This window comes from Platichthys flesus, chromosome 14 (assembly GCF_949316205.1).
Source record: "Platichthys flesus chromosome 14, fPlaFle2.1, whole genome shotgun sequence".
NCBI classification, from domain to species: domain Eukaryota; kingdom Metazoa; phylum Chordata; class Actinopteri; order Pleuronectiformes; family Pleuronectidae; genus Platichthys; species Platichthys flesus.
Window position 1 is genome coordinate 3,433,514 of NC_084958.1, and position 27,022 is coordinate 3,460,535.

A 27,022-nucleotide genomic window follows, 5' to 3' on the forward strand; every position below is an offset into this window, starting at 1 on the left:
CCTAGATGGCCCCTCATAAAATGATGAGTGTTCTTAAAATGTAAGTCGCTTTGGATAAAAGCGTCAGCTAAATGACATGTAATGTAATGTAATTATATTCACACACCCCACGAGTTCTGAATTTTTTCCCTAACACAAATTAAGCTAGTTTTTCCCTTTTTATATCCAAGGAAATCCACAGACCTGCACATGCCCTTGTCTTAACACATCTGCCAGGACTGACTGTGTAGCTAGTCAGACAGCTGAATGGCTTGCTGACCTAGTAGCTAACTACTGACTGATGCATAGAAAACTTGTCTGTTGGCTGGCTGATTGCTTGCTAACTGGATGGCAGCTGCTGCTGTTCAAACAGAGTTGCATCTGCTGGGGCCTTTGTTCGTGTGTTCGTGTGTGTGTGTGTAAAATGGAGATGCTGAGGTCTTCGAGGCAGTGTTTTTTGGTCTGTGACAAAAAAACTTTTTGTCTGGCTCGGTTCGAACACTTCTGCCTAATATGACTTCTGTAATGTCTAAAAGTTGTAGGAGGCTGGTGGACTTGATCCACATGAAAAAATGAGCTAAAATTGTTTGCATACGGTTGCTAGTAAATAAACGTTTGGTGGTTATTGTTGGTTCATTTTTTTTTTAAAGATGATTGGACGAATACATTTGTGCATGCATGCTAGCTAATATAAGAAAAAAATACTTTTGTTAAATTATTTACTTAGTAAGATATTTAGTAAAAAGTAGGCTTAAAGTAACTGCATTATAAAAAATACTTATACTATACTTACTGTCTCTACAGGAACTGTAATGAGGACCATGGAGTCTATCTGATTAGCTCCTCACTGCACACCATATCTTCCTCCATCTAGTCCCCTCCATCTTTGGGCCCCCCATCCAGCCATGGCGGACCCGGGGATGTTGAGTCTATTTGGGGACGATGCAGGGCTGTTCTCAGATGGATTAGATGGTTTAGGAGGCTGCTTTCCTCAGCAGCCTGCCCCTGGCCAGTCAAACCCCCTAGCTCAGCAGACTAATCCCTCTCTGAACCATGAGCACCAGGGTAACAGGGGTTACCACCAGGGGATGATCCATGCCGCTGGGAGTGGCCCAGGGCAGCCAAAATTGGGGCAAATATACGACCACGGCCCCTACACAGGCTACGATCAATCTGTTGCTCCTGGAGGACGAATGATGGCCCAGAATGGTCCCAGTCAGGGGCCATCAAATGTGAATGTGGCCATGAACGGCATGGCATCCCACTACCATAATAATCCAGCTAACTCAAGTAACCCCCTCCATGGGTACCAAGGTGAGGCTGGGGCAGGAGGTGGTGGGAGTGGAGGATGGGGCCAGCAACAGAGCAGATCAGCGTATCAGCAGCCTCCAACACAACCAGGGGGTGGCCCCAATCAGATGGCAGGTTACCAGATGTCTCAAGGCAACTATGGTGGGATGCAAGGCCCACCCACACCCAATGCAGCTCGCATGAACCAACACTATCCACCACAGAGCATGGCACCAGCTCCTGCTCAGGACCCATCTCACTACATGGGACATGTTGGAATGGGAGGGGCCCAGATGAGACACCCACAGCCCCAACCAACACCCCAGGTCTATCCCAACATGGGTCACACATCCCAATACCCACACTCCCCCTCCCGACAGCCTCCGCATACCCACCAGCACCAACAGGGTATGGGTGGGTTTGGAGGAGGCCAGTATCCTGGGTATCAGGCCCAGTATGGAGCCATTGGACCGGGGATGGGCCAGAGTGCTAATACTACAGTCAGTACTAACACCAGCCAGGCATTGGGACCGGGGCAGCTTGGTCAGAGGTTTAACCATGGATCAGGTCCAGCAGCCGGGCAACAGGGGCAACGATATCCCCCTGCACCACCACACCAATCACAGCCACTTCCAACCCATTCTGCCCCAATGCAGCAGCAGACAGGACAGCAGGGCCAGTCTATGCACCCTATAAACCACACCCAGCACCCCCAGAATGCACCCCAGTCCCAAAATCAACCCCAGTCCCACCTTGCCCCCCCAGCTCAGGGATCTTACCCCTCCCCCGCATCCATGTCCCCAATGCGGGTTTTGGGAGCCCCAACGCCTCCTCCCCAACAGGGCAGACCCCCTAGTGCAGGACTAGCTGGGCCACCAGAGGTTGCGGGGTACACAGCCCTGCAATCTTCACCCAATGCTATGCCCCATCCACAGAGAACTCCCCAGAACCCGTTATCTGCCCCCCAACACCAGCAGCCTCACAACATGCCCCCCAATGCAGGGCAGATGTATCCTAGTATGGGGCCGCAGCGTGGTCAACAAATGGGGCCAAATAGGCCTCAGCTCCAGCAACAGCAAGGTAAGCACCAGAAAGTTAATGCTATATTGCTTTTATATGGGTCTCACTTTGTTCTGTTTATGGTGCCTATTTAAGCATTTAAACTACTTTAGAGCAGATGAAATTTCCACTGTTATTTTAATATTGAGAAATGATAAAAACACATTGACAAGACAACTGACAATTGGTGTTAACATGCCCTGTACCTCATGTCATAAGACTAAGATGGACATAAGGACATCTTTGTGTGTTGCCATATGATAGGATTGTACGATAAATCAAACCGAGAACTGTTATAAGGATCTCTTCAGGGCACACATGATATTACATGCTGGAGATGCAGATGCACCCCCTATACAGTACATTGAAACACAGTTTGACTAGGGATCAACAAGAGACCCTTAAGTTACTGACCTCTAATTGATCCCACAGGTACACAACTGAATTACTGAAGTAATTTAAAAAACATCGATGTCTTTACACTTTCCTGCGCTTGCAAAAAATGAAAATAATCTTTGTTCCCTGTTTTTACTACTTATTAGATATTTCCTTTCTGCAAATAGTTGTCAATTACAGTACTTTATTAAAGCTTATGGTGTTTTGAAGATTGATACAAAAAGGAATGCGAGTACTGGCTCTGTACTCACCAGCAGTTTCTATTGATGGACAGGAAGTGAAACACATTGTTAATGGCATTATACTTTAATACAGTTAGGGATGATATTGTGGTGTTCTCCTCCTCTCTACTCCCAGGACCTCATGAAGCGCCAGTCAGCCAGAGTGGAGACCAGCGTATACTCCAGGCTCAGCAGCAGGCCTCTCGAGGTGGGCAGCCCCTGCAATCCGCTTCCTTGGGTTTCCAGGGTGCACCTGTCAGTCAACATGGAGCTCCAGCCTCAAACCAGGGCTTGGCGCCACCCACCCAGAACGCTCAGACTCAGCACACACACCTGCCCCCCCACCACCTGCAGAGCACACCCCCACAATCCAGCCAGGGATCCAACCCATGGGCGTCCACGTCTACTGCCCCCCACCCCCTCTCCTCACCTCCTCTTACTCCACAAAAAGTGCCTCACGTACAGGTGAGTCTCCATCAAACAAACCCTTTGATGTGATAGCAAATATTTGTGTGTGTGTCACATGAGAACTCTGCATTTGTTTTCATGTGTGGGTGTATTTCATCTGAATGTTTATTTTTCATGTGGGTGGGGGAATGTTTTTGTTTGGAGTGCAAGGGAAGTGTGTGGTGTGTGCGTGCATAGATGTGTGTACGTGACATTTGAAAACACAGCGGTGCATTGGGCATGGGGGTTTTGTGTGTGTGTTCATATCAGCGTTTTTTCCTTTTTGTGTGTTCAGTCGGCCTTGTGTGTGGTTGTGTTTCCATGTGTGTGTGCGGTGAGGGAATAGATTTTTGCAGCTGTTTGTTTCCTGTGAGTTGCATATCCTGAGACACGTGTGCAATACACATACACACATACACACATGCATGCTCACACAGAGAGGCGCCACCAGCATAATCTCTCCTCCCTTTTGCTCCCACATCTCCCCCTCCTCTGTAGAGGAAACCTCCCTTCCTGTCTCTCCATTCTCCCCTCCTCCTCTCTTTCCGCTCTCTCGCTGCCTGTCTGTCTGCCTGACTGGCGGTTTGTCTTATCCATTTCAGGGGTGTCATCTCTTAGTAGTTAATGTTGTTTAGCCGGATGTCCAGAGAGACAGACGGTTTAGGAAAGGAGGAGACTTTGAGTGGAAAAAAGCTGGAGGGTGATTAAGAGATTGGGGGAGGGGATAACACTAAGAGGAATGAAGTGGGAAAACAAGCAAAGATCTCAAGAGAGGGAGTCCAGGATCTCTCGCAAAGGAGACTAGAACGAGAGGAGTGCTTGTGGGAAGAGGTTAGCAGTTCTCGATGGCAACTTCCATGTTTGTGTGTTAGCGTGCACAGTCACCGCTGCTTGCGTCACGTGCCCTTGGCTTCCATTAGCTTGTTTTGTTGCTCAAAGCTCCCTTTCTCCACTGACCCATTCACACACAATAGCTGCCCTGTGGCCCCACGCACGCACGCACACACACAGTCTCCTTTTCTCTTCCATTCTTGTCCACATTACCCCCCTCTGCTGCTTACCAGCCCCCAACCCACCAACAGGCCTGCGTTGTTGCATTTTTTTGGTTGACATTTCAGCCATCACACTTAATTTATCCAGCACTTCTGACCTATATGGCAGGTTGACTGGTGAGCCCTGGTCCTCGATGGGCAAGTTGCGTGCGCAGCCCTGACTCTAGCTGCAGGCCCGGCAGCCCCCGTCATTACCCACACACGCACGCACTCACACACTCTGTGGCTTGAGATGGAGTGATCAGAAATGGGATGGCAAATGTGCCTAGAGAAATAGGATAGTCTATCTAGAAGGGTACTCAGATTGTAGGTGTGTGTCGGTTTCTGTCTGCAGCAGAGGAAGGGAGTTCTCTCTGAGCCTCATGATGCACTTGTTAGAAAGAGCCACACACCCCAAGCTGGCCAGTCAGTCATGATGACTGTATGTCTGGTACTCTAAGCTCCATCTGTTCACTAAGCATGGTTATTACACATACACGCACACATGCGCACGCGCTTGTCTTCATCAGCAGCTCAAGGTCACAGCTCTGGCAGACTGCTGAGCTGTGACCTTTATTCTACATCTCACGCACACAATGTTGCGTGCAGCACTCTAGCTGACATATAACATGCCTCTCCCGCCCCTCCCCCCGCTCAAACACGCTGTCAGTGAAGTGCCGTACCATCCATCTCACCACGGCTCTGCAGCTTCGAGGACATGCTTCTCTGAGAATTTAGTGTCCTTGTTGGTGTGAAAATCCTCAAATAGAAAGTGCTCATCACTTGTTAACAGAATGCTTATTCCTGTATACATTTCATCAGATATCAATGTTGGTTGTGTCATCTGCCCTGTCTCGACAATGGACACCTTAATAGTAATTAAAGCGAAACCACCTTAAGAGCTTCAGAGCAGATCCGTTTGGCTGCATCCTTGTCATTAAAGATGACACAGATAATTAATTATCTTTGAGGATAAATGTCACCAGAATGTGTGGTCACCTCACCAAGCTAGTTCTTAGTAAGCTGATTCATCTCGGTTTCTGGAGATTGAGTGATTAATTGGAAATCCCACCTCACCTCAAGAGCTGAGACAGGCAGCTGCCACTACCAGTGACTAAATGAGGAGGGGGTATTTTCTGCTTAACACACACTGAATGGTTTAGATGTTGTAGGCCAAACAGTTGCCTGCATGATTTGAGTGAGATCTAAGCTTTCAACATGTGCAATATCTGTAAGCTCAACATACACACTTTGCAGTACCTTCCCCACCAGTTCATAGCTCATTGGCCATCTCATAGACTGGTAAACCGAATTCAATTTTGCTTAAAGTCATTGGAATCAAAGTTAAACTTCACCTTTTGAGAAAAGCTGGTTAGAATGGTAAATGGTCTGTATTAATATAGCGCTTTTCTAGTCTTGCTGACCACTTAAAGGGCTTGACAGTTCAGTTTTACTTTCATGCATGCATGTGCAACCTTATCTCTATAACAATACACTTAAAAGTTAAAACAATAGAATAAAAGCAAATGGAGAAATTGATATTGACATGAATATGCATAAATGATATTGAAATGTCGATGCCCTTGTGCTTATAGTGGTCTTCTTAAGAATCATAGAAGCCTCTACCACTTTCACACGATAACTTTATTAACAATTCTCTTTTGGAATTGGTTAAAAATGATGGACAATCAGGGATTAGTTGAGACCCATTTTTCAATTCACACCACACAACCCTTTAGTCTACATTTCAGATTTAGCATCTGTCTACCTATATGTATAGTGCAATGGCCCAAAGCTGGTCCTCTTAAATGTAATCAAACTTCAAGAATGGAAGGAGTGAAGATAGTAAAATGTAGTCATTGACCAAAATCATTTCATGCAAGGGAGGAATTCAGTCTAATATTACAAAGCATTAAATTTCTGCATGGCCTGACAGAGTTATCACCTTTTTTTTAACCAAGAGAATCACAACATACCACAATGAGTAGCTACTGCTGCTTATGCTGATGTATTTATTTCAGAAATTATAAAATTGTCTTAATCAGGTTTCAAATGGATAACGAAGCCTTTCGTCTTAATATTTGCACAACAGGAGGTGGGACAACAAATGAAGGCGAGAATTGAAGGCAAAGTCAACCAGGTCTGGTGGAGTTGGATCTGTCTTCTAGACCTCATTCAGGCCCAGTAGTAGCATCTGTCCTGGGTGATCTGATCAGGATTGACTCAGCAAATAGCAGATAGACAATATATCCATCCAATCGCCTAACCCTCCTTCTTTTTGTTGTGTGAAGGCAAGTCCCTCCCGTGCTACACATCACTCTCTCCTTCTGCACTTTAATCAAATCGGTGTCCAAACGTTGTCCATATCAGTGTCAATTCTCATTTTCTCTGTGCATTTGTCTCTCTTGTGTACTAAGATGGGGTAAACACAACATAACTTAGTTTTCACGGACACAATAACGTTTGTTTATTTGCATATAAAGCAGGGAAATGAGTTCCAAGCACAAGTGGTCACAGAGGACACATTTGAATGCTAGGTGTTCACAGAAAAGCCTAAGACTGTCCACATGTGAATAGGATGTCTCATGAGGGATGTTCATACCAGGTTTGAACAGGGGCCTAGATTAGTGAGCCTGACCACATCATAATTTACTGAATGTTGTGAGATATATAGCAGCGGCAAATTTTGGATGGGATGGAGGAAGAACTGGATGGATGGACAGAGTGAGGGGAGAAGCTGAATAAAAGATAACGGGATTTCCTTTCACCCCATCCTTGGGGAGACTTAACTGTATTTTCCTGAAAGATTTTCAGCCTTCATCTTACTCTTCTTCCTGCTCCCACGTCCACCCTTCTATACTCACCTTCATCCTCACTCTGTCCTCCATCCTCCCTCTGTGGTGATCGAATTGGCACTCGAACCTCTTCCCCTCCTCAGTCGTCGTATTCACCATTGAGATGTTCTCTACCGATCTTGTTATTAAATTCAGTTATTGGTGCTTCAGAGGAGAACGATGAGATTTTTCATCCCTGATGGAGATCTGCATTTAACCCAGGACAAATAGGCACACTGGCATGTTAACGTCACTCTGCAGAACACCAAACCTGACGCAGGACTCCAGGGGGTGTGTGTATTTGTGATTGTGTAAACACTTTGTGTTTCCACACTGTCATTTGTGTGATTGATTATCTAGGAAGCTTGGGAGGAGGACTGACTTATCGCTGGCTACGCATTCCCCTCATGTCTCTCTCTCTCTCTCTCTCTCTGATTGTCACTCTCCCCTACCTATGACACACACACTCACACAGAATATTTGTGTTACTCAATTGCACAGCTTACATGTGTGTCAGCAGGTGTTTATGTGCAGGGGTTTGTGCAATGTTTGACCTTGCAGTTGGGTGTGTGAGAGCACATTGGCATTCTCTTGATAGAAGTGGACTTCCAGTTATAATTCCAGAACTCATTCCTCCTCCGTATGAACACAACCAAGCGAGGGTAGCTGCTGCCATGGCATTTTGCTTTAAACTTGCTGATGCTCACACACACCTCATTGACACAGTTTTACACACAGTACAAGTGCACATGCACACACACTCTCTCAAAGGCATAGTCTCTCGCTCTCGTATGATACATGCGCACATACACCCTCGTTGTGCCTTTTTGAAGTGTGGAGATAATTTATTCGTGTCATGATGCCTGATTTCCCATCTGCTACTGGGACCCTGAGCAGCTGGAGAGAGAGGAAGCGGGAGGGAGGGAGGGAGGGATAGAAGAGAAGGAACGGGAGGAGAGGCAGCTGGAGAGGGTCCCAACAGCTGGTAACCAGTTTCCTGTCACAGAAAGCTTACTTGGGAGCAATGAAGAGGAGGTGGAGGACGAAGGAGAGAGGATTTTAGTGCACAGAGGAGCAAATGAGTAGGGAATATTAGGTGTCAGTTGGTTTGTTTACTGAGGTTAGCCCTGCTGGAGGAGGAGGCAGTTGCGGGGAGGGAACCGTAGCAACAGGGAGTCCTGAATAGAGAGGGGAGGTGGCAGAGTTGTTCATGGATGAAAGGAAGGATGGATGGATGGATGGATGGATGGATGGATGGATGGATGGCTCGTTCCCTCCCCCCCTTTGCTCTGTAATCCTCGATACTGACATATCAACCTTCACCCTACAGAAAGTATAGCAGCACTGACTGAGGAGCTGGCACACTTCATCCTACGCTGATGTAAAACTTAAGCAGACATGCTTCATGGCACATATGCTGAGGCTTATCCAAATTCATTGTGGTTTAAATTAGGGCTGATACTGTCAATTGATTAGTCATTCAAAAGAAAACTAATTGGCAGTTAACTTTTAATTGTGGATTAATAGTCATGCAATTTCTTTAGGCAAAAAAATTGTAACAATTCTAGTTCCTGTTTCTCCAATTTGAATTATCTGACTGAAGGATGTTAAAAAATAAATGTCTTTACTATGTTTATAGTAAACAATTAATTAATTAATTAATCAAATGTATAAACTTTGCATTTGCTTTTTGTTTTTGACATAAAATATTTCATTGAATTTCTTTCTTCATCATCTGAAAACTAAATATATTCTCTTTATGATAAAAAGGGCAATAAATTATGAATCTAATCAAATGAATTGCACACTTAACAAATGGGAGACATACTATATTATCAAATTTTGCAAATTTGTCAATTGCCAGATTTTCACAATTGGAAGTAGTTAGCTATGTCTGAGCTGGCCCACTTGTGGATTCCAGTGTTTATTAACAAATCTTTTGAAAATGTCTTTGCTGAAAAACAATTACATACTGTTGTTTCTGTGGAGTTATTTATTTATCTATCTTATTTTAATTATGTGTTTTGAGTATGATTTTTAAGTTGTTATAACTCAGACTAATGGATATCTTTCTCACCCATTTCCCCAGCATTCCCCCATGGAACCGTCAGGCGATGCCTCAATGATGGTTACTGAAAGGCCGACCGTTTGCGCTGCTGTGCCCAGCCAGCCAATCAGCACAGAGCAGCCCAGCAACCAGGAGACCAAGCCAAAAAAGAAGAAGAAAAAGAAAGCAAAAGTAGTGGATGAAGAAGTCGAGGGAGAGAAGAAGGCAGGAAGAGGAAGCGCAGAGGTAGACTTGATGTCAGAATTTACCAGATCAGGAAGTGAGGCAGGTGAACAGGTTACTGGCACAGGAATTGTGGAGGGAAGTTCACCAACACAGGAGGACAAGAAAAAGCGGAAAAAGAAACCAAAGGAGAAGGCAGAGGGCAAGGAGGAGAAGGAGGGCAAGGAGCCCAAAGAGTCCAAGACCCCGAAGACGCCTAAAACGCCCAAGACCCCCAAAGAGCCCAAGGAGAAGAGAGCCAAGAGCTCCATGCCCAAGACCAAGACCCCCAAGAAAAACAGGTAGGAGCATCATTGCTTGGAGATTGTGTGTATGTGTGTTGACTAAATTACTCGCGTATAAAGACAGTTGAACATGTCGAAACTTTCATCAGCTGGCCTTTTGGTAATTAGATGTAAGATTTGATGCAGCAACAATTTTGAAGTAACCAGGAATCAAACTAGATCACTTACACATGTAGCCAGCCAGGGATAACCAATTTGGTCACAACCTCCTGAGCTTGGAAAGACCTAAATACCACAAACTATTTGTGTATAAGACGAAGGCTGCTAGACGGAAGGATCTGAGGGTATCTTACACTTTTTCTGGATATTGATCAACAGGGTTAAAACTGTCAGATTGGGGACATGTGGAAAGCATCATCATCTGATATCTTTCCCCACCATGTCTGAGATTAGTTTAAAGAACTGAAAAAAATATATCATTACACATTATTAACCCTAACCCATCATTGCATTAAAAAATACCCTAGTCTTTTTGTGTCAACTACGGACTAGCACCTGACAAATTTCCGATATTTGCTTTTGTCTGCATATTTGTATAAGGAGCAATAAATTATGAATCGGATTTCCCCAGTGGAACACTTGAAAATGTATGATGCAATGATGTGGCTGTGACCCAAAGTTTTGTTGTCTATGCTATGCTTATTAACTTGTTGCTTGTATTTGAGGAGTTTTGTAGGGTTATAATCACCAAACACAATGACAAATGCATAATTGCAACTCATACAAGGGAAGCAAATTGTTATTTGGGGTAATCATTTTATTTTTGAAGGATTGTGAGTTAAATAATATCCGCGGTGAGGTCTGTATCTTGTGAGGACCCTAGTTCTCTGCCTGCCTGTTCTAGGTGTATTTCCCCTGGATGGTGATCCAGAGTTATTGACATCCTCTATCCCCTGGAATATTGGCAGATAGTCCCACACCACCAAATTTAGTCCTCTAGAGCAACTCCTGATGGCTGTGTCTCTGTAGACATGATGCTTCCTTGATATCACAGAAAAAGGTGCAACACACAGCAGTGAAGCAGGTACTGGGGGAAAACCTCAAGGCAAACTTGGCTAAAATAAATTACGCTGAATTAATTTTGTTATAAAATTGTCTCCGCCTCTTCAACAGTTTCGATGTCTACACTTTTCATTAACGAGGCATGTGTATTAGAATCAATGTTAGATGAGGTGGAATTGCAGCACCACAAATCTGGATCTGTCAGACCACATCTGGAGGTGATCAGGCTCTCACTGATCTAAAAAAGAGTCTTAATGAAACCCAACAAGATGAAAGATCGTCTGACTTCCTCTTTTCTTCTTATGGTGACATTCACTGCAGTGTTTCCAAGTACGACTCCCAGCGCACGTTTCTGCTCTGAAACAGGAATAAAGAAGGAACCAGACAGTGTGCACACTGAAGATCACACTGGAGCTCCTTGCAACAGAGAAATAAGCTATCTCAGAATCTGATTGCAGGATCAGTTTGTTTATGGGTTAGATGTTTTTGTGACTGTTAAACATCTTCCATTTAGATAGATTACTCTTTCTCTCTCTCTGTCCTAGCCTTTAGTGTCAATCCCCTCTTGTTCAGCTCAGCCCATTTTATCCTGAGGAATAAGCAGTAGGCAAGGGTCAGAGCTGGGGGAGGAGTGTGTGCATGCACACATTCATCGGCCATTGGAAAAGAGTCGGGGGAGGGGAGTGGGGAACGTGGGAGACCTGGAGTGAGTGTGTGAGGCAGTGAGGGGCCGGCCTTTTGTGTTTATGTGCATGCGTGTGTTGGAGGAGGAGTCGTTGGTAATCTTTTTGGCAGAAAATGGCGTCTAATGATAATGAAGGCCATGCTGCTGACCACTCCGCAGCCACAAGTGTGTGAGTGAGAGAGAGACAGGGTAAAGGAAATCTGGGGGAGGGGGAGTTCATTCTTAGACCTGTGTGTTGGTAAACTAGCTCTTATCTGGTGTCAGGCTTTCCTCCATCTTGAGTGGCGGCCTGCAGCTCCCAGGTTAATTTAGCATAATAATGGCTGCTGGCCATTCACTGCTACTCTAAAATGGTGGACTGCTGCAATCAACTATCTTTTCTTTTCTTCCTTCTTTCTCCTCCTTTCCTCTCCCTATTATCCAACGTTGTCTTGTTGAAGAGGAGTGAGTCCTTTCATTTCTTCAGCTTCACCACATCTTCCCCATCTTCCCTCAGTCTCTCATTCAATGAGAAGTTAAGATTTGTTTAATGCATAATAAACTTATATTTATTGAATGAAGTTTGGTATTGCTCTCATGGAGTTGAGCTTTATTATTCATGGTTCATTAGTTACTAGAAAGTCATGCAGTTTGTTTCTAGGTTCCTATGATATATTTATGTGGAAGTCCATCAGAGTTAAATGTTGCTTTTTATTTTAAATAGTTGCTTTTTGTGCAGTTTCTTGTAGCAGAGTTTTTACCTTTTTTAGGGCAATTTTCAAAACCTTCACTCTTGGTTTAGAGAGAATCCTCTGTAGGGACCACTAACCCACATGTTCCATTGCATATTTGGGGATATATGCAAGATTTCCACCAGTTGGTGGAGAAGTAAACCCCCAAAGCTCTGAGTGTCATGTGGCCCATACCACGCTACAGTATATCTCTTTCAACACTGTATTTGCATCTCTGTATGAACAAATAAGCAGACTGAGGCCTTCCTTTAATTGGTGGAACAAGGATGTGAGGCCATACTGTTAACCCTTTCAACACAGTTCTCACTTCCTTATTTGTAGTTTGTTGCACTGTCACCCCAAATCATGTAAGTTAGCTCTGCTTTTTCAAAACTAGAACGGTTCTCAGAGTGCATACAATCTGCCAAGGCCCCACAGTCTGCTTATGAAACCAAATTTGACTCGCTGGAACAAGATTTTGATTTGGATCGGCACCAAATTGCACACTCAAAAATATCAGTCACCCAAATATGCCGGATTATTTAATATTCATGACTTCGCTGTGGGCCAGCTGCTCCCCCCTGCTGAATTTGTTCATTACGAGGCAGTATTGGTAGTTATTTTATATTCATCCATAGATGTATACTCTTGACTGATACTGGATGTACTGCTCTCAATGGTAGTAAGTCACACTAATTCCAGCTGTAATTATTTATCCTTGTGTCTAGACAAAGTTCTCTCCTGCTTTTGGCACCCACCTCTCCCCTCTTACCCATTTTTCTTCGCTCACCCAAACCGGTCAAGACAGAAGGCAGAGTCTGGTACTAGGGGTACCTTCCAGTTAAGAAGGGAGTTTTTTCTCTACACAGCCGCCAAAGTGGGGCTAATTGTGGAAAGCTGTTGGGTTTCTCTATCAATTTTAGGTCTCGACCTTAATATTATGTGAATTAACTGAATTGAATGCCTTTTTAATATTTATTCATTCATTTTTTTGCCACTTTATAACCTTCTTTATATAAGTGCTATACAATTAAAAGTTATTATATATTTAAATGTGCCTTGATGGAAAGAAGACTGTCTTCTGTCTTGATCATAAGAAAGATACAGTAATTGGTCACATCACAGCATTTACCACTATCCTTGTCAGTTGCTCAGAAAGGTGTGCATATGAGAGCGTCTCAGGCTGAATCAGGTGGTTGCCTCAGTCCTTTAGCTCACTCCTCTCCTTTGACCTTGCTTTCTTGTGCCATCCTTCTTTCCCATTGCTTCTCTTGCTCGCACTCCAACTCTGTCTACCTCTCAGTGGAGGTACATCTATAAATAACGCGCGTGTGTGCGCGTGTGCGTGTGCGTGTGTGTGTGTGTGATTTGTTTGCTGCACACATGAAGATGTCAGACATGCAAACAGACGCCTTGCTTTGTGCATGTCTGCAAATACAGCACTTTTTGTTTTCACGTAGAAAGAACCGTATTTGTTAACTTCTGACCACTATAGCCACTGCCCTTTTTGTGGTGTCTCTGTATATCGGTGTTCAGTGGTATGACTCATCACAGCAGCAGGTGTCCTTAACATCCCATCCTTCCGGTTCCTGGCTTCCTCTTTAATTTGTCTCTTTCCCTCCCCATATTTTACTACACGGATCTGCTTCCTGTCTTTTCTTTTATCCTCCCTCCCCTGATGTATAATTAGACATCAATTTAAATGCTTCACTTGTAGGCAGCAATTTTATTAAGCTTTCCTATCAATATGATGACCTCTGTAATCACCTCACCTTATGCTGGATTTACATTTCAATTACGAACATTTAATTTCCTGATTTGTCTGTTTTTTTTCTGTAACTGTTTCAATTTTTTCAGTTCAAGATTGGATGAAATGCACTTGAAGCTCATCTAGAGGTATTTTATTCTTTGATAAGGAAAATATCTTATTATGGTGATGGCTGAGCTACATTCCGTCTGATATGGCAAAGTCCACTGTATTTTTAATTGCATCCTTGTTTGCATATTTTCTGTGATACAAGCTTTAACATTCTTCAGTTTCCAATATGGTATGCACAATATACCAGTGACTGACTTATTAAATATAAGCATTATTATTTATTGTATGTGGTTTCATGTCTCTGGACATGGATAAATTGGTTATAAAATGTAAAAACAATGGTGTGGCGCAACACCACATTGGCAAGCAAGTAAGTTACCAATCTTTTTATGCCAACGTCGTGACTCTCACATCTAGCTGACCATATCACATGGCTTGTTTCCTAAAAAGCAGCATGAGTCTATGACGTAGTGCAGATCCTAATGAGTTATTCACATATTTAAAAGAAGCAGCCTCCAAACTTCTCTTAGATCTGACTGAATTTGGTGTTGGGTTGTGGAGCCATCAAGAGCTGTGAGAAACGTAAAATGAAATTACAGCAATTTACAATATAGCCCAACATTTAGCTGAGACATGGTGAAAGAAATCAATCTGTCTTTAGTCAACTTAATTTATTTCAATTGATGTTATAAAATGTGGGAAATGTAATGTAGGATATTTGGAAGCTTCCCAAAGTCTTCTGCAGTAGTAAATAAACTTGTAAGCTGTACACATAAATACAGTTGCTGCTTTTGTCAGAGGCTACTTTCATGTTGTTTAAGAATTGTGTTTTGAAACTAGAAAGAACTGTCTGTGAGCAATTTCTATCATGCCTGAAAATGTATATCAAATGAACATGCACACACATTAGGAATGCACATACCGCTGTAAACAGGAAGGCTTGTTCATGTTGGTGTACACTGGATGCATTTGGTTGTTTGCAGGACTGTCGCAAATTGTTAAAATAACAACTTGTCTCCATCACATATGTATCATGGTAAAATAAAGGATTTAACTGCACAACAGCTGTTAGGAAAGACAACAGCTTCAGCAATGCTTGTAATCAGCAATGTTGTGTTCTACACTGGTAGCCGCGGCTGAAACCAGTTGTTTTCTTCTAGGAGGCGTTCATGTGATGGGAGCCTGTCAAATCAGCAAAAGTTGCGTCATGACCCAAAACACCCAATCAGCAAGTGGTTATTTCCAAACATTTACGTATCTCAATGCCCAGACTTAAACATATCCCTGGAGTAAAATGTAGTAACAAGCAGCATTATCAAACTTCTCCATTTTAGCATCTCTAAAACTCAAGAGTAGTATGGACAGCAGGCGTATTCGTAGCAGTATTGATGCTTTTCAAGCAAAAACTTAGTAATGAGGATGTAGCCAGGAACAACAGAGTGGTGCTATAGTGTAGTCAGAATCATTTAAATTCCACTTAAGAGCAAGATTGTTTTTAAAGCAAGCTTCTCAGAGGTTGTTGTGAAACAGGTTGATTTGTCCAACAGCTAAAGCATATTAGGATATATAAAGCAGACAGAAATAGAGAAATGGGTTGTAGACTGGAGACAGCAGCAGAAAAGAGCGAGGAGATGGACTGAGCACAAAGAGTTAGAGATGGAGAGACTGAGAAGAAAAGTGAGCCCATGAAGTCGCCAGGAAGAAGAGGGGGCAGAAGGCAGCCAAGTGGAGAAGTGTGTGTGTGTGGAGAAGTGTGTGTGTGTGTGTGTGTGTGTGCGCATGCATGCATGTATGTGTGTAGCCAGATGGCTCCAGCGTGTGGCGACCAGCCAGAGGAACAGGTGCAGGTCACATGACCAGCCGTTACCACGGAGATCGTGATTGCTCTTGGCGTGAGGATGAAAGGAGATGGGCCCCAGGGACACAGAGGGGGCGCAAGAGAAGGAGAGAGGGAGTGAGGCACAGAGCAGGAGAGAGGATGAGCGACAGACACAGAGCAGTAGAGAGGGCTATGGAGGCATACAGTACTGCAGAGGGCAAGACTTTAGTAAAGGCAACGCACAAACACTTAAACTAGTAAAGACACAACAGTTTAATTTAAGTTAGAAGATAATCTCTGTTTTCTATTTTTAAAGAGCAACATTTTGTCAAGTGAACAGCAAAGGTGGCTTTGTGTCACTTGTACAGTTATAGGATCTTGTTTCAGGTTGATCAAGTTCTTTTAACTTTCGCAGTTAAGTTAAAGGCTGCAACAAACCTGAGTTTTATCTGGTGTATGTGCTCCATGCAAGGCAAACATCACCGCTTTCACTGCAGCAGAAAATAACACAACGTAAGGCTTCTGCTGAGGGTCCGATGCAGTGTTTTCAATGTACTTTCTACGGATGTTACAGAGATGTCATTAAAAAGGGTTTCCTTGAAGTTGCAGAAGAAAAAGGAAGTTAGATGTTGATGTTGAACCTTCTCCCACTTTCTTTTGAACATAAGATGTAAGATAATACACTGACAAGAAGATCAATGGCCCCTTTGGGCTGAAATAATCTGGGACTCCTCTCCATATGGGCAGAGAACAGTGAAATAACCGCAGAACCTTTTCAATGCTGAAACTTTACATTACATTGAGTCCTAGCAGTGGGAAAGTGTAAGATGTATGTTTGTCCAGTCCAACAAACCAACAGAGTCATTCTTAACCGGTGACTTAAATGTTGTGATCCATCATGTCACGTGGAATTCAGGAGTCTGAATCAAACCAGTTAAAGTTGAATCCGTAACCTGAATTATTTTAGTTTCATTTTGTGTCTATGAGGAGCTAAACTTGATTGGCTTCCCTTGATTTCCCAGAATATCTTTATGTTCATCTACTTGCATTTGAATGAGGCCACCACATAGAGAGCACTGTGGCCGACTTAGTAAATGTGCAGTTTACTTTTCTTCCACACCACCAGTTGAAGGGTGGTACAGTTTTTATTGGGTGACTACAGCCTTAGTATGCACACACTTGGAGATGGAGCCAGCTCCGCTTTCTTTCCATGCCAGAGATTATAGGAGGCCTGGGGGCCTCTCAACCCTTCCCCCCTCCTCTCTCTGGGGCCTCTCTCTCTGTCCCTCACTCTGTCTGTCTGTCTGCCTGTCTCTCTGGTTTTCATTCTCTCTCTCTCTCTCTCTCTCTCTCTCTCTCTCTCTCTCTCTCTCTCTCTCTCTCTCTCTCTCTCTCTCTCTCTCTCTCTCTCTCTCTCTCTCTCTCTCTCTCTCTCTCTCTCGCTACCTTGCTCCCTCCGCCTCCTCGCAGTCTTTCATCATATTAACCCCCTGTGTGCCAGAGCCTGAGGCATACTAATGATTTCTAAATGGGTAAATCAAACATGGCGACCACCCTGGGACAGACAGGCACACATTCGCACACACAAACAAGTGCCTTTATAATATGTAGAAGTGGTATCACTTGTGTATAGAATTAAATATAGACGTTTTTTTTTTTTCTTTCATTGCAGCAGTAAGAAGGTGGAGTCAGAGGTTGGGCCTGGCACAGCTAAGAAGGATTCCAAGAGGAAGAGAGAGTCATCAGTCAGTGATGATGTGGAGGTGAAGAGTCCACCTCAATCACCTCCTGAAGATGAAGATGATGACGGTGTACAGGTACAAGACCCAAACAAGGAAACGTACCCTGGTTTTTGATGCTACATTATATTTTCAGGTAGCACACAACTTATGAAATTAATTAAAGTCATGTCTAACAATGCATTACAGAATAATAATTTGATTGAGCTCAATGCAAAAGAAGTCCATGAACCCTTTGCAGGTAGCTGAGTGTCACAGCTTTTAGAGATGAAGGTACTGGGCCAAGAGGCATCTACTGTTTGTGGTGTAAACCAGCAATGTTGTAAACCAAGCAAAATCAGCTGCCACTTCTCAGTTGCCTAATTTTTTTGCCAACATATTGCCTTTCATACACAAATGTTTTTCCCTTCCAGTTTAAAAAAAATGCCATCAAGCAACTATTTTTCATTGGAGATTTTGGTACAGAAAGGAGGAATAAACATTGCATAGCTCTATCATTTCTCAATCAGACACATTGTTTATTTGCCAAAGTAATAATACTTTATACATATCTGTAGGTCCCTATATCATCTCTGATATAGTAGTGTGACATGGTATACAATTATAATATTAACACATGTTTATAAATCTGTCCTTTTGAAGAAGTTTGCTTCATAAGTGAAGAGAGCATTTTTTTTTTTGAAAGGCTACAAAACCTTAACTGATAAACAGAACGTTGACTCTTTTGTGTCTCTTCTTTTGACCATCAGAAGCGTCGTTCCAGCCGCCAGGTGAAGAGGAAGAGGTATACTGAAGAGGTGGAGTTTAGAATTTCAGATGACGATGTCAGTGGAGATGACTCACAAACACCAAAATCCCCATCTTCATCATCCCAACAACAGGTACAGCTTGGGTTTCGGTTTACATTGTACAGACAGAATCTGACATTTATATATTTAATGATATATTATACAAAAAAATCTATGGAAGTGTCTACCATCAGATTTAGTTGATTTAGCTATCCCCTTATCTCTCATATCAGATCATTGTTGTTGAATAGTGAACTGGACTGCTTTCAGGCAAAAAGTAGCTTTGCAGCCTGCTTTGGTGCTTTGTAGAAATAAAGGTGTAATGGTTCACCAAAACCAGTTAGTAGATTAACAAAATGTTTTGACATACTTGGATATGATCAGAGCTCTGGGTTATATCCACCTTTTATAGAGATAACGTTTGAGAGACAATACATTAGCTGTTATGTAATAGTTAGATGTATAGCTTGAACTCAGCTTAGTTGAAATAATGATTAGCAATTAAACATGATTCAGTGTTAATAGTCACATGAAAAATTTGATTTGTTACATAAACCAAGTAAAGCTCATCAGGTCGTGGTTTGGATTTTGTAGTTTTATTGTCCTGTATCTGTTTCTTCCTCAGTCTCAGAATTGCCACAAAACTATGAGACACATTAAATAAGAAATGTAATTATACTGTAATTACATTTTTTCTCATGTGATTTTTCTGGCCAACATTTTACTCATTTGGTGTGTTTCCAGGATGTGATTGAAGCTGAGGGGCCCATTGTGGAGAAGATCATGGGCTTGCGTACCTCCAAAAAACAGGTGAGATACGTTGAGGAAGAGACACACAATACATAGAGAAATGCTCACATTGACATCCCGGCCAGAGTCATGGCTTACATCATCTGATTAGCCGCTCCACAGCTGGCCTAAGCAGATTACTCACACACATACGAAGACACACACAAGTATCTCAGACAGCATTCACTCGGTAAGCAGACACAAGAGTTCTTGTATTTCAGTGTTTGGAGCTCTGAGTGTATAAGAGAGGGTGTGTGTGAGTATGAGTGAATACCCGGCTTTGTTTTAGATGGCTTTTCTAAAGAAAGCTCATCCCTGAGCCAACACATGCGTGCTAATACAGTCACCGGCCAACTTTCCTTTGCTAGCCAGCTGCCAACGGGTTTAAGCCCGCCCCCCCTTTACATATAAACAGACACACACACACATTCTCACAGCTCCATTCAGAGTTGACCCTGGGTTTGGCACACAGCCAAAACCACAACGCTAGCTAGACCAGACACCAAGCTAGCATTTCCTCAGGCAAGGGGTGTGGGTGGGTGTGTGTGTGTGTGTGTGATTGATGATTCATGGCATTACAGTAGTAGTAGCTTGGTGGAAGTGTGTGTGTGTGTGTTACACTAGTGATGGTGAATGAAAGTGATCTGCTGTGCTATAAGAGCTACTGTTTTGGTATTTCCCCTTTCTTACACACACTGTTATGTATAGGAATAACAAATATATTACCCATACACTTCTTTACCATAATCTGCGTCTGCCCTGAGAATATAAAGCAAAGTCAAGCCCATTTACACTGCATGTTCAAGGGAGGAATATAGCATATTTATTCCACCTTGCTGTTTTGTATAAAAGGTATAAACACAGAATGGCAGGTTTAGTAAATCTGCCTTTAAGCTGGCAGCTGTAGTAGTCAGAGAGCAGAATCGGTGTCTGCGTCAAAGAGAGCCGGCATGGCGGGACAGGAGGCCAACAATGTAACACATCCCACACTGGGGGTGGCATATGCCGGTTTGTTTGGTTCAGTGTAAACAAACAAGCATAACGAAGGGTCATTATGGCAACATACAGTAGCTGGGTTTCTGTAGAAAAAGGACTTAAGATTCAGGGATGACTGACATGCTTGTGTGAGACTGGTACCAAGTGCCACCTAACCAATTCAACCACATGTTTTATAACAATGATGAGCCACTTCTGTTCTTGTGCCATGTAGTTGCTATATTTGCAATTATAATTATTAACCATTTGTTTCTTTCTAGATGGAGGAGGGGGAGGAATTGGAGGTGGAGGAGTTCTATGTCAAGTTCAAGGGCTTGTGAGTAAAACTACTTTTTCTCTTCACTGCTTTGTCTTTCACAAGAGAGCTCCCTCTTCTTTTAAGTCTATTTTGAACATGCATGCCAGGGTTTCCATGGGCCGATAACTGTAAAAAGTTTAGAGCTTGCTTTAGCAATTTATTTGCACTGCAGATTTAATCACACATTAATACCAGAAGTGGTTGTATCCTATAATTCCACTAAAACATGGCCACAAGTCATTTTCACATCATTTTGGCTCATTATTAGATCTATGTCTATACACAATTGTTTCTCATGGTACTTTAAGACATTAGTAATAAGTAAAGTTGACAAATATGAAGTAATCCTTGATCCCATTGTGCGCCATACAGTTACATTGATGAAATAAGTTTTAAAGTGAGTGGCTTTGACTGCAGTTTTTCTTATTGTCCCATACACATCTCACAATATAACAGCATTTACCAAAATGTCGCTTAAGTCAAACATTTATAGAAAGTGTCACTTTTTCAGTGGGTGTTATCAAGTTGTAGTCAAATAATAAGGCCTGTAGTGAGTTGATTCTGCACACTTTCCTCTTACATAATTATTTTCTCTGACATTTAGCATTCTTCACACTTCAGTATTTTTGAGCTCATAATCTGTGACAGCCGTAATTCTTGGCTGTTGGACAGATTTTTTTTCCCCTTGTTTATTTTTGCAGTCACAACATTCGGAGGCAGTATTAACTTGTTTTCACTATGAATTTATTTCCTCCATGTCCGCAAAACCCATTATAGAACACTTAAGAAACTCCTGCAAGTTAAACTGGACTAACATAACTAAATTGCCAAGCAACATTGAGGCTTCAGACGGGCCATTATGTAACACACACTGGTACTTTCTCCATTCAAAAGGATTATGTCATGTAATGAACACATAATTGACTTTTTGAATATGAACCCCACTTTTCAAACCTTTAAAAAAAAATTATATAGATAAATAATAAAAGATAAACAAACGTTACCGTAAATTGCGGCCACTATGGTATCTTTTCTCTCCTGTGAAGTAGAAAACTGTCAGTATTTTTTATTTTTACAATCAGTCATATGAGGTACTTTGCCTTAGATCTATAATGGAAGTGAAAAAGTCTTGATAGGCCGTCTAACTTTTGACAAGGGCTTCAACTAATGGCTATTTTCGTCAGGTAATCTTCTGACTATTTTCATGGTAATTCAGACTAATTATGAGCTAAATTTTGGAACCAACTAGCAGTGAAATGTTATTTGAAATAAAAAAAACATGCTTCCAAGCTGCATATGACACATGTAACTTCCTCCCTGTGATGGTAGTTTACTCTTTTGCTGCATTGGCTACAAACACTGTTATTCACAGTGATATGAGTGTCATGAATTACTGCGTCTGACGGTGTCTCTTGTGTCTCAGCTCGTACCTCCACTGTCGCTGGGCAGACTTGCAGGAGCTGGAGAAGGACAAGAGAGTGCACCAGAAGATCAAGAGGTTTAGGGCAAAGCAACTACTCAACACCTTTATAACTGAGGTAGGACCTGAGCTCTCCAATACAATTAGTCCCTTATCTTGTCCTTGCACTGCACAAGTACTTTATGGTGGCTTTAGAGGACACTGTCCTCCACTTTGTGCACACTTTATTGTGTTATAGATAAAATTGTAAATAGATATTACTTCGTCACGTTTTTTTGCCGTTTTAAAGTTCACAGAAAAATGAAATTCACTCATTATCTACTCACCACTATGCGGGTGGAAAGGTGGGTGAAGTGTTGGAGTCCACAAAACACTTCTGGCGTCTCAGGGAAAACTTTTGTTGTGACCGAATCCAATACAATTGAAGTAACCGGCGTCTTATACTTTAGACATAATAAAACAGAAAATGCCTCCATACTCCTTGTGTGGTGTCATCCAAGTGTCTGCAAGCCCCAACATTCATATTTGACCCGAAACAAGGTCATTTACTCCGTGTTTTAAACCTAAAATTCCATTTGAGGTGGTGAAGCTAGCAGAAGTGGCCACAATGGTGTGTCCAAGGGCCCTGAACGCAATACTTGGGAAGATATCAGCGGACATTTAGGCTGATAACACGGTGTAAAGGATGCCGTTTCTGTGTTATTACGGCTGAAGAATAGGTCGCGATTGACTTAAATTGTATTTGATTCTTCTTTAACACTGTTTACCCATGACTCAAGTGTTCTGTGGACTCAAACACTTCACCCGCTACTTGATCAGCATAGTGGTGGGTAGATAATAAGTGAATTTTCGATTTCAGTGAACTATTCTTTTGTCATAAATGTCTTCATTAATCATATGCTGCAAACATGAAATCAACTGACCTCAGCCCAACAAATTCTCTGAAGCCAACCCGTGTCTCTAACAGTAAAATTCTGCTGATTTTCTCTCCAGATGGATGATGAGCCTTTTAACCCAGACTACGTGGAGGTGGACCGTGTCCTGGACATTTCAGAGAGCACAGATGAAAATGACGAGGTGCTTTGAACTCCTTTCATGGGTTTGAGCTTCTGTCTCATCTCAGCACGCTCACTAATTCTCACTGCTGTGTGTTGTTGTGCAGACGGTGACCTTATATTTGGTGAAATGGTGCAGTCTGCCCTATGAGGACTCCACATGGGAGCTGAAGGCTGACATCGACCAGTCCAAGATAGAAGAATATGAACGCATCGCAGCACGCACACCCAACCTTAAGAGAATGGTAAGTGGCCGTGTGTGTGTGTGTATACGCTTTTGTCTCTATAGACGCTCTTTCAGTGCTATCTGTTACCCAGCCTCCTCCCATTAGACGCGTGCATGTGTGTTTTTGTGTGTGTTGGCCTGCCGCCTGCTCCTTCCTCCTGCAGATTTACAGCCCCCTTAATGCTCTCCACAGGGCCACGTTCTTGCGGTCTTACACATTCACACACACACGCCCTGCTCCTGTGGCCAGTCCAAACCACTAACAGTGTGTTTAATGCTGAACAGAAGCAGCTGACTGGCTGTGGTCCTTCCCTCTAACTCTTTATTTTCCTGTGTCCATCTATTTAACTACTGCCTACTGTTTCTCTTTAAGGGCCATGTTAGAAATGTTCCACGGCAGTGTTTTGAGGCAGTTTATATTTTTAGCTGCACTAGCAGCATAACTCGGGGGTTGGTTGGTTGGACTAACAGAAATTTTGGCAGACATTATCTTTTTTTTTTTTTACATTTTTAAAATTTCCCCCAAAATTTTGTTAGTTAAAATGTCAACTTGTGAAAATCAAGATATGTTTAAAACTAAACATCAGTCCCGTTGTAATAATTTCTTAAATATTACTGGAAGAATGAGGAAAGAACTTTAGGCAGATGGTCTTTCCTAGAGAACTATCATAACATTTGCTGATTGTTTTTACATCTAAAAGATTTTAACTAAGATACACCCTTATAAAAACTTAGTCTCTGCATTGATGATTTGATAAGATACTCTTATAAAATGATTGTCATTATAATAACCCCAAATAATTTCTTTGTCTAGGAACGTCCTCCTGCAGCCGACTGGAAAAAGTTGGAGGGCTCCAAAGCATACAAGAATAGCAACTCACTCAGGGAATACCAGTTAGAAGGCCTCAACTGGCTAACCTTCAACTGGTACAACTCGTAAGTCACCATTAACTTTTGTTTTGTAAGAACAATGGATATAAACCTCTGACTGCAGTTGACATTGGAGTGGATGTGAAGTGACCCTGTTAGGTTTCTTATTTGTTCCATCTGTGCTTGAAATGCTGTAATGGTACCATAGGTGTACAGAGACAAGTATTGCTGACCGCAAAGTGAGCACATTATTACTGTCTTTTTTTGTATTCTTGTTTTAAAGGATATATTCTTCTCTTGGGTTTTTCAGAATATCAGTGGAATATGTTCCACGACAAAACATTTGAAGAAATTGTTGAAAATCTCTGATAACAAATTGTGAGAAATACCACCAAGAGTGTTAATAAATGAGGGAGAGATGTTTTTAGATCGTGGAGACACTTTGACTTTGTCTAGTTAAAGTTGTGAAATCTTGCAGAGGGTTCACAGCAGCTTTTGGAGTGGACGCACCATTGCATGAAGCCCTTGTGCTTCAGCTTCTCAATCTGTGAACATATTTTTTCCCCGCAGACGCAACTGTATCTTGGCTGATGAGATGGGTCTAGGGAAGACCATCCAGTCAATTACGTTCCTGAATGAAATCTTCCTGAAGGGCATTGAGGGGCCATACCTGGTGATTGCCCCTCTCTCTACCATACCCAATTGGGAGAGAGAGTTCAGGACCTGGACCGAGCTCAACGCTGTGGTCTACCACGGTAGCCAGGCCAGCCGCAAGACCATCCAGGCCTACGAGATGTACCATAGAGATGCACAGGTAGACACGATGAAACAAAGCTGCTAAACTCTTCTTGCAAAACAACTTATCTGGGATGATATTATATTACTGTGTTACAATAAATCTTTGGAGTTTATAGAAAACAGGTTTAGCATGGCATGAGTCCAACTTTATCATCAAGCTTCATTATCAAAGCTTTCCTTGACTTTTCCTCACAAAGGCTGTGCAATATGATGAATATAAACAATTAGGGCTGCTCAATTAATCGAAATTTAATCGTGATTACAATTATGGGGTGAAACGACCTCCAAACTATTATAATCGAGTTGAAACGATTATTTGGTATTTTTCTCGAAAGAGACGCTCATGCGCAATTCAGTCCTTCCCCCAAAGCATTCAGCGGCAGAGCTGACTGGCTCTTACTCTCAAGCAGCAGTAAAGTGAAGGAGGCGAGTTGTGTGTGTGTGGTGACCGGCGGTGAAAAAAACAGCGCAAGTGTAAAAGCAGAGAGGGCAGCAGCAGACCCTGTAGCGGCCGCGCCGCAAACCGCTATTCTCAAGCGCAGATGAGGGTCCGGTCAGACCGGACCTGCATTTCTCCGTGCCGGTCAGTCGGTCAGAGAATGTTAGGGTTGCCATCATTAAGGGTTTGAATAACCGGGCACAGATATCCTTGTTTCACGGAGGAATAAGACACGCAGCCGGTGTTTACCGGAACCGGAAGTGATTAAAAAAAATAAAGCATAGACCAGAGTAAGGGCACATTTATAATCGTTTAAATAATCGTGATTTTGATATTGTCCAAAATAATTGTGATTATGATTTTTTCCATAATCAAGCAGCCCTATAAACAATGTTACAATAGAAACAATTCTATCGTTTTATGTAATTGCCTGTTTGTCGTTGGGCTGCAAATCACTCTTAACCACAATATTTTTTGTCCTTCGGACAACTCCTCCACACTGAGTATACCGGCATGAAATTTGCATGAAACCAATACAAATAAATATATTTGCGTGAACGTGACACAGGAAGTGGTATTTCACAACATGAGAAGGATTTAGACCAGCCAAGACAAAATGAGCAGCTTGTACTTAAGAGGGGCCACTTCTGTCATGAAGAATATAGTTTTGGTGTGATGATTTTGAAGTATCATGTCAAACATTACAAGGAGAGCCATAAAACAACAGTGGCCCGCTCAGAACAAACCTTACACTTTGTAGGGTGGTTAATGTTATCACCATAATGGAAGGAGGTAACAGCTGCAAATACATAAAACCAAATTATACTCAAGTAAGGGAAGGGGTAAAGATATGTATTGTTATTTGTCTAATATGGAATCTATCAGGACATGAGATTTAGAAAATGTTGAACAGTGCTGTTGATCCCCTAGATAAACACTAAGATGATGAAGGAGTTGGGAATATGTTAGATTTTTCTTTTGGATCTTCATTATTTAAGTCTCTTCTTTCCTTCTTCCAGGGTAAAATTATAAAGGGAGTTTATCGGTTTAACGCTGTTATAACAACTTTTGAGATGATTCTGGCTGACTGTCCGGAGCTTCGCAACATCGCATGGCGCTGTGTGGTGATAGATGAAGCCCACCGCCTCAAAAACCGAAACTGTAAACTACTGGAAGGACTCAAAATGATGGACATGGTGAGTGGTGGTCTTCTTTTGTTTGTAGCAAAATTATCTCTTTGTCAAGAGTCAAGAATATAATGGCCTAATGGAATACTACTAACAACTTTTGAAACTAACACTTTAATAGCACTTAAATGGCACTTACTTATAGCACTTTGTAGTTTTGCTTTATTTTTAAGAAATTGTACTTTCTTGATTCTTGTCGTCCTTGGTATGTACCCTCGGGTTTGAATGCACTTATTGTAAGTCGCTTTGGATAAAAGCGTCAGCTAAATGAAATGTAATGTAATGCCTAGTAGCTGTGCCATTAAAATAATTAACTCTTCACATACTCCTTTCATTTTTAGAAACTCTAAATATATCTTCCCTGTCTGTTTTCTTCTGCAGGAGCACAAAGTTCTGTTGACAGGAACTCCCCTCCAGAACACTGTGGAGGAGCTCTTCAGCTTACTCAACTTCCTGGAACCTGAGAGATTCCCCTCTGAAACGACATTCATGTCTGAATTTGGAGACCTCAAGACTGAAGAACAGGTAAATGGACAGTCTTTAAAACTTTG

The 27,022-nt window shown here is 42.3% G+C and overlaps 1 protein-coding gene across 1 annotated transcript in view; it reads left to right on the top strand.

Moving 5' to 3' along the window:
* chd7 (chromodomain helicase DNA binding protein 7) overlaps positions 1–27,022 on the top strand; it is a 66,621-nt gene that overhangs the window by 13,406 nt on the left and 26,193 nt on the right. Inside the window, exons 2-15 of the mRNA XM_062403628.1 lie at positions 784–2,349; positions 3,082–3,410; positions 9,347–9,828; positions 17,539–17,683; positions 18,355–18,486; positions 19,138–19,203; positions 20,439–20,494; positions 21,900–22,014; positions 22,890–22,973; positions 23,059–23,196; positions 23,992–24,113; positions 24,618–24,861; positions 26,304–26,480; positions 26,853–26,996. Coding sequence (XP_062259612.1) covers positions 885–2,349; positions 3,082–3,410; positions 9,347–9,828; positions 17,539–17,683; positions 18,355–18,486; positions 19,138–19,203; positions 20,439–20,494; positions 21,900–22,014; positions 22,890–22,973; positions 23,059–23,196; positions 23,992–24,113; positions 24,618–24,861; positions 26,304–26,480; positions 26,853–26,996 — 3,699 coding nt within the window. The 5' untranslated portion in view covers positions 784–884. The remainder of the gene's footprint in view (positions 1–783; positions 2,350–3,081; positions 3,411–9,346; positions 9,829–17,538; positions 17,684–18,354; positions 18,487–19,137; positions 19,204–20,438; positions 20,495–21,899; positions 22,015–22,889; positions 22,974–23,058; positions 23,197–23,991; positions 24,114–24,617; positions 24,862–26,303; positions 26,481–26,852; positions 26,997–27,022) is intronic.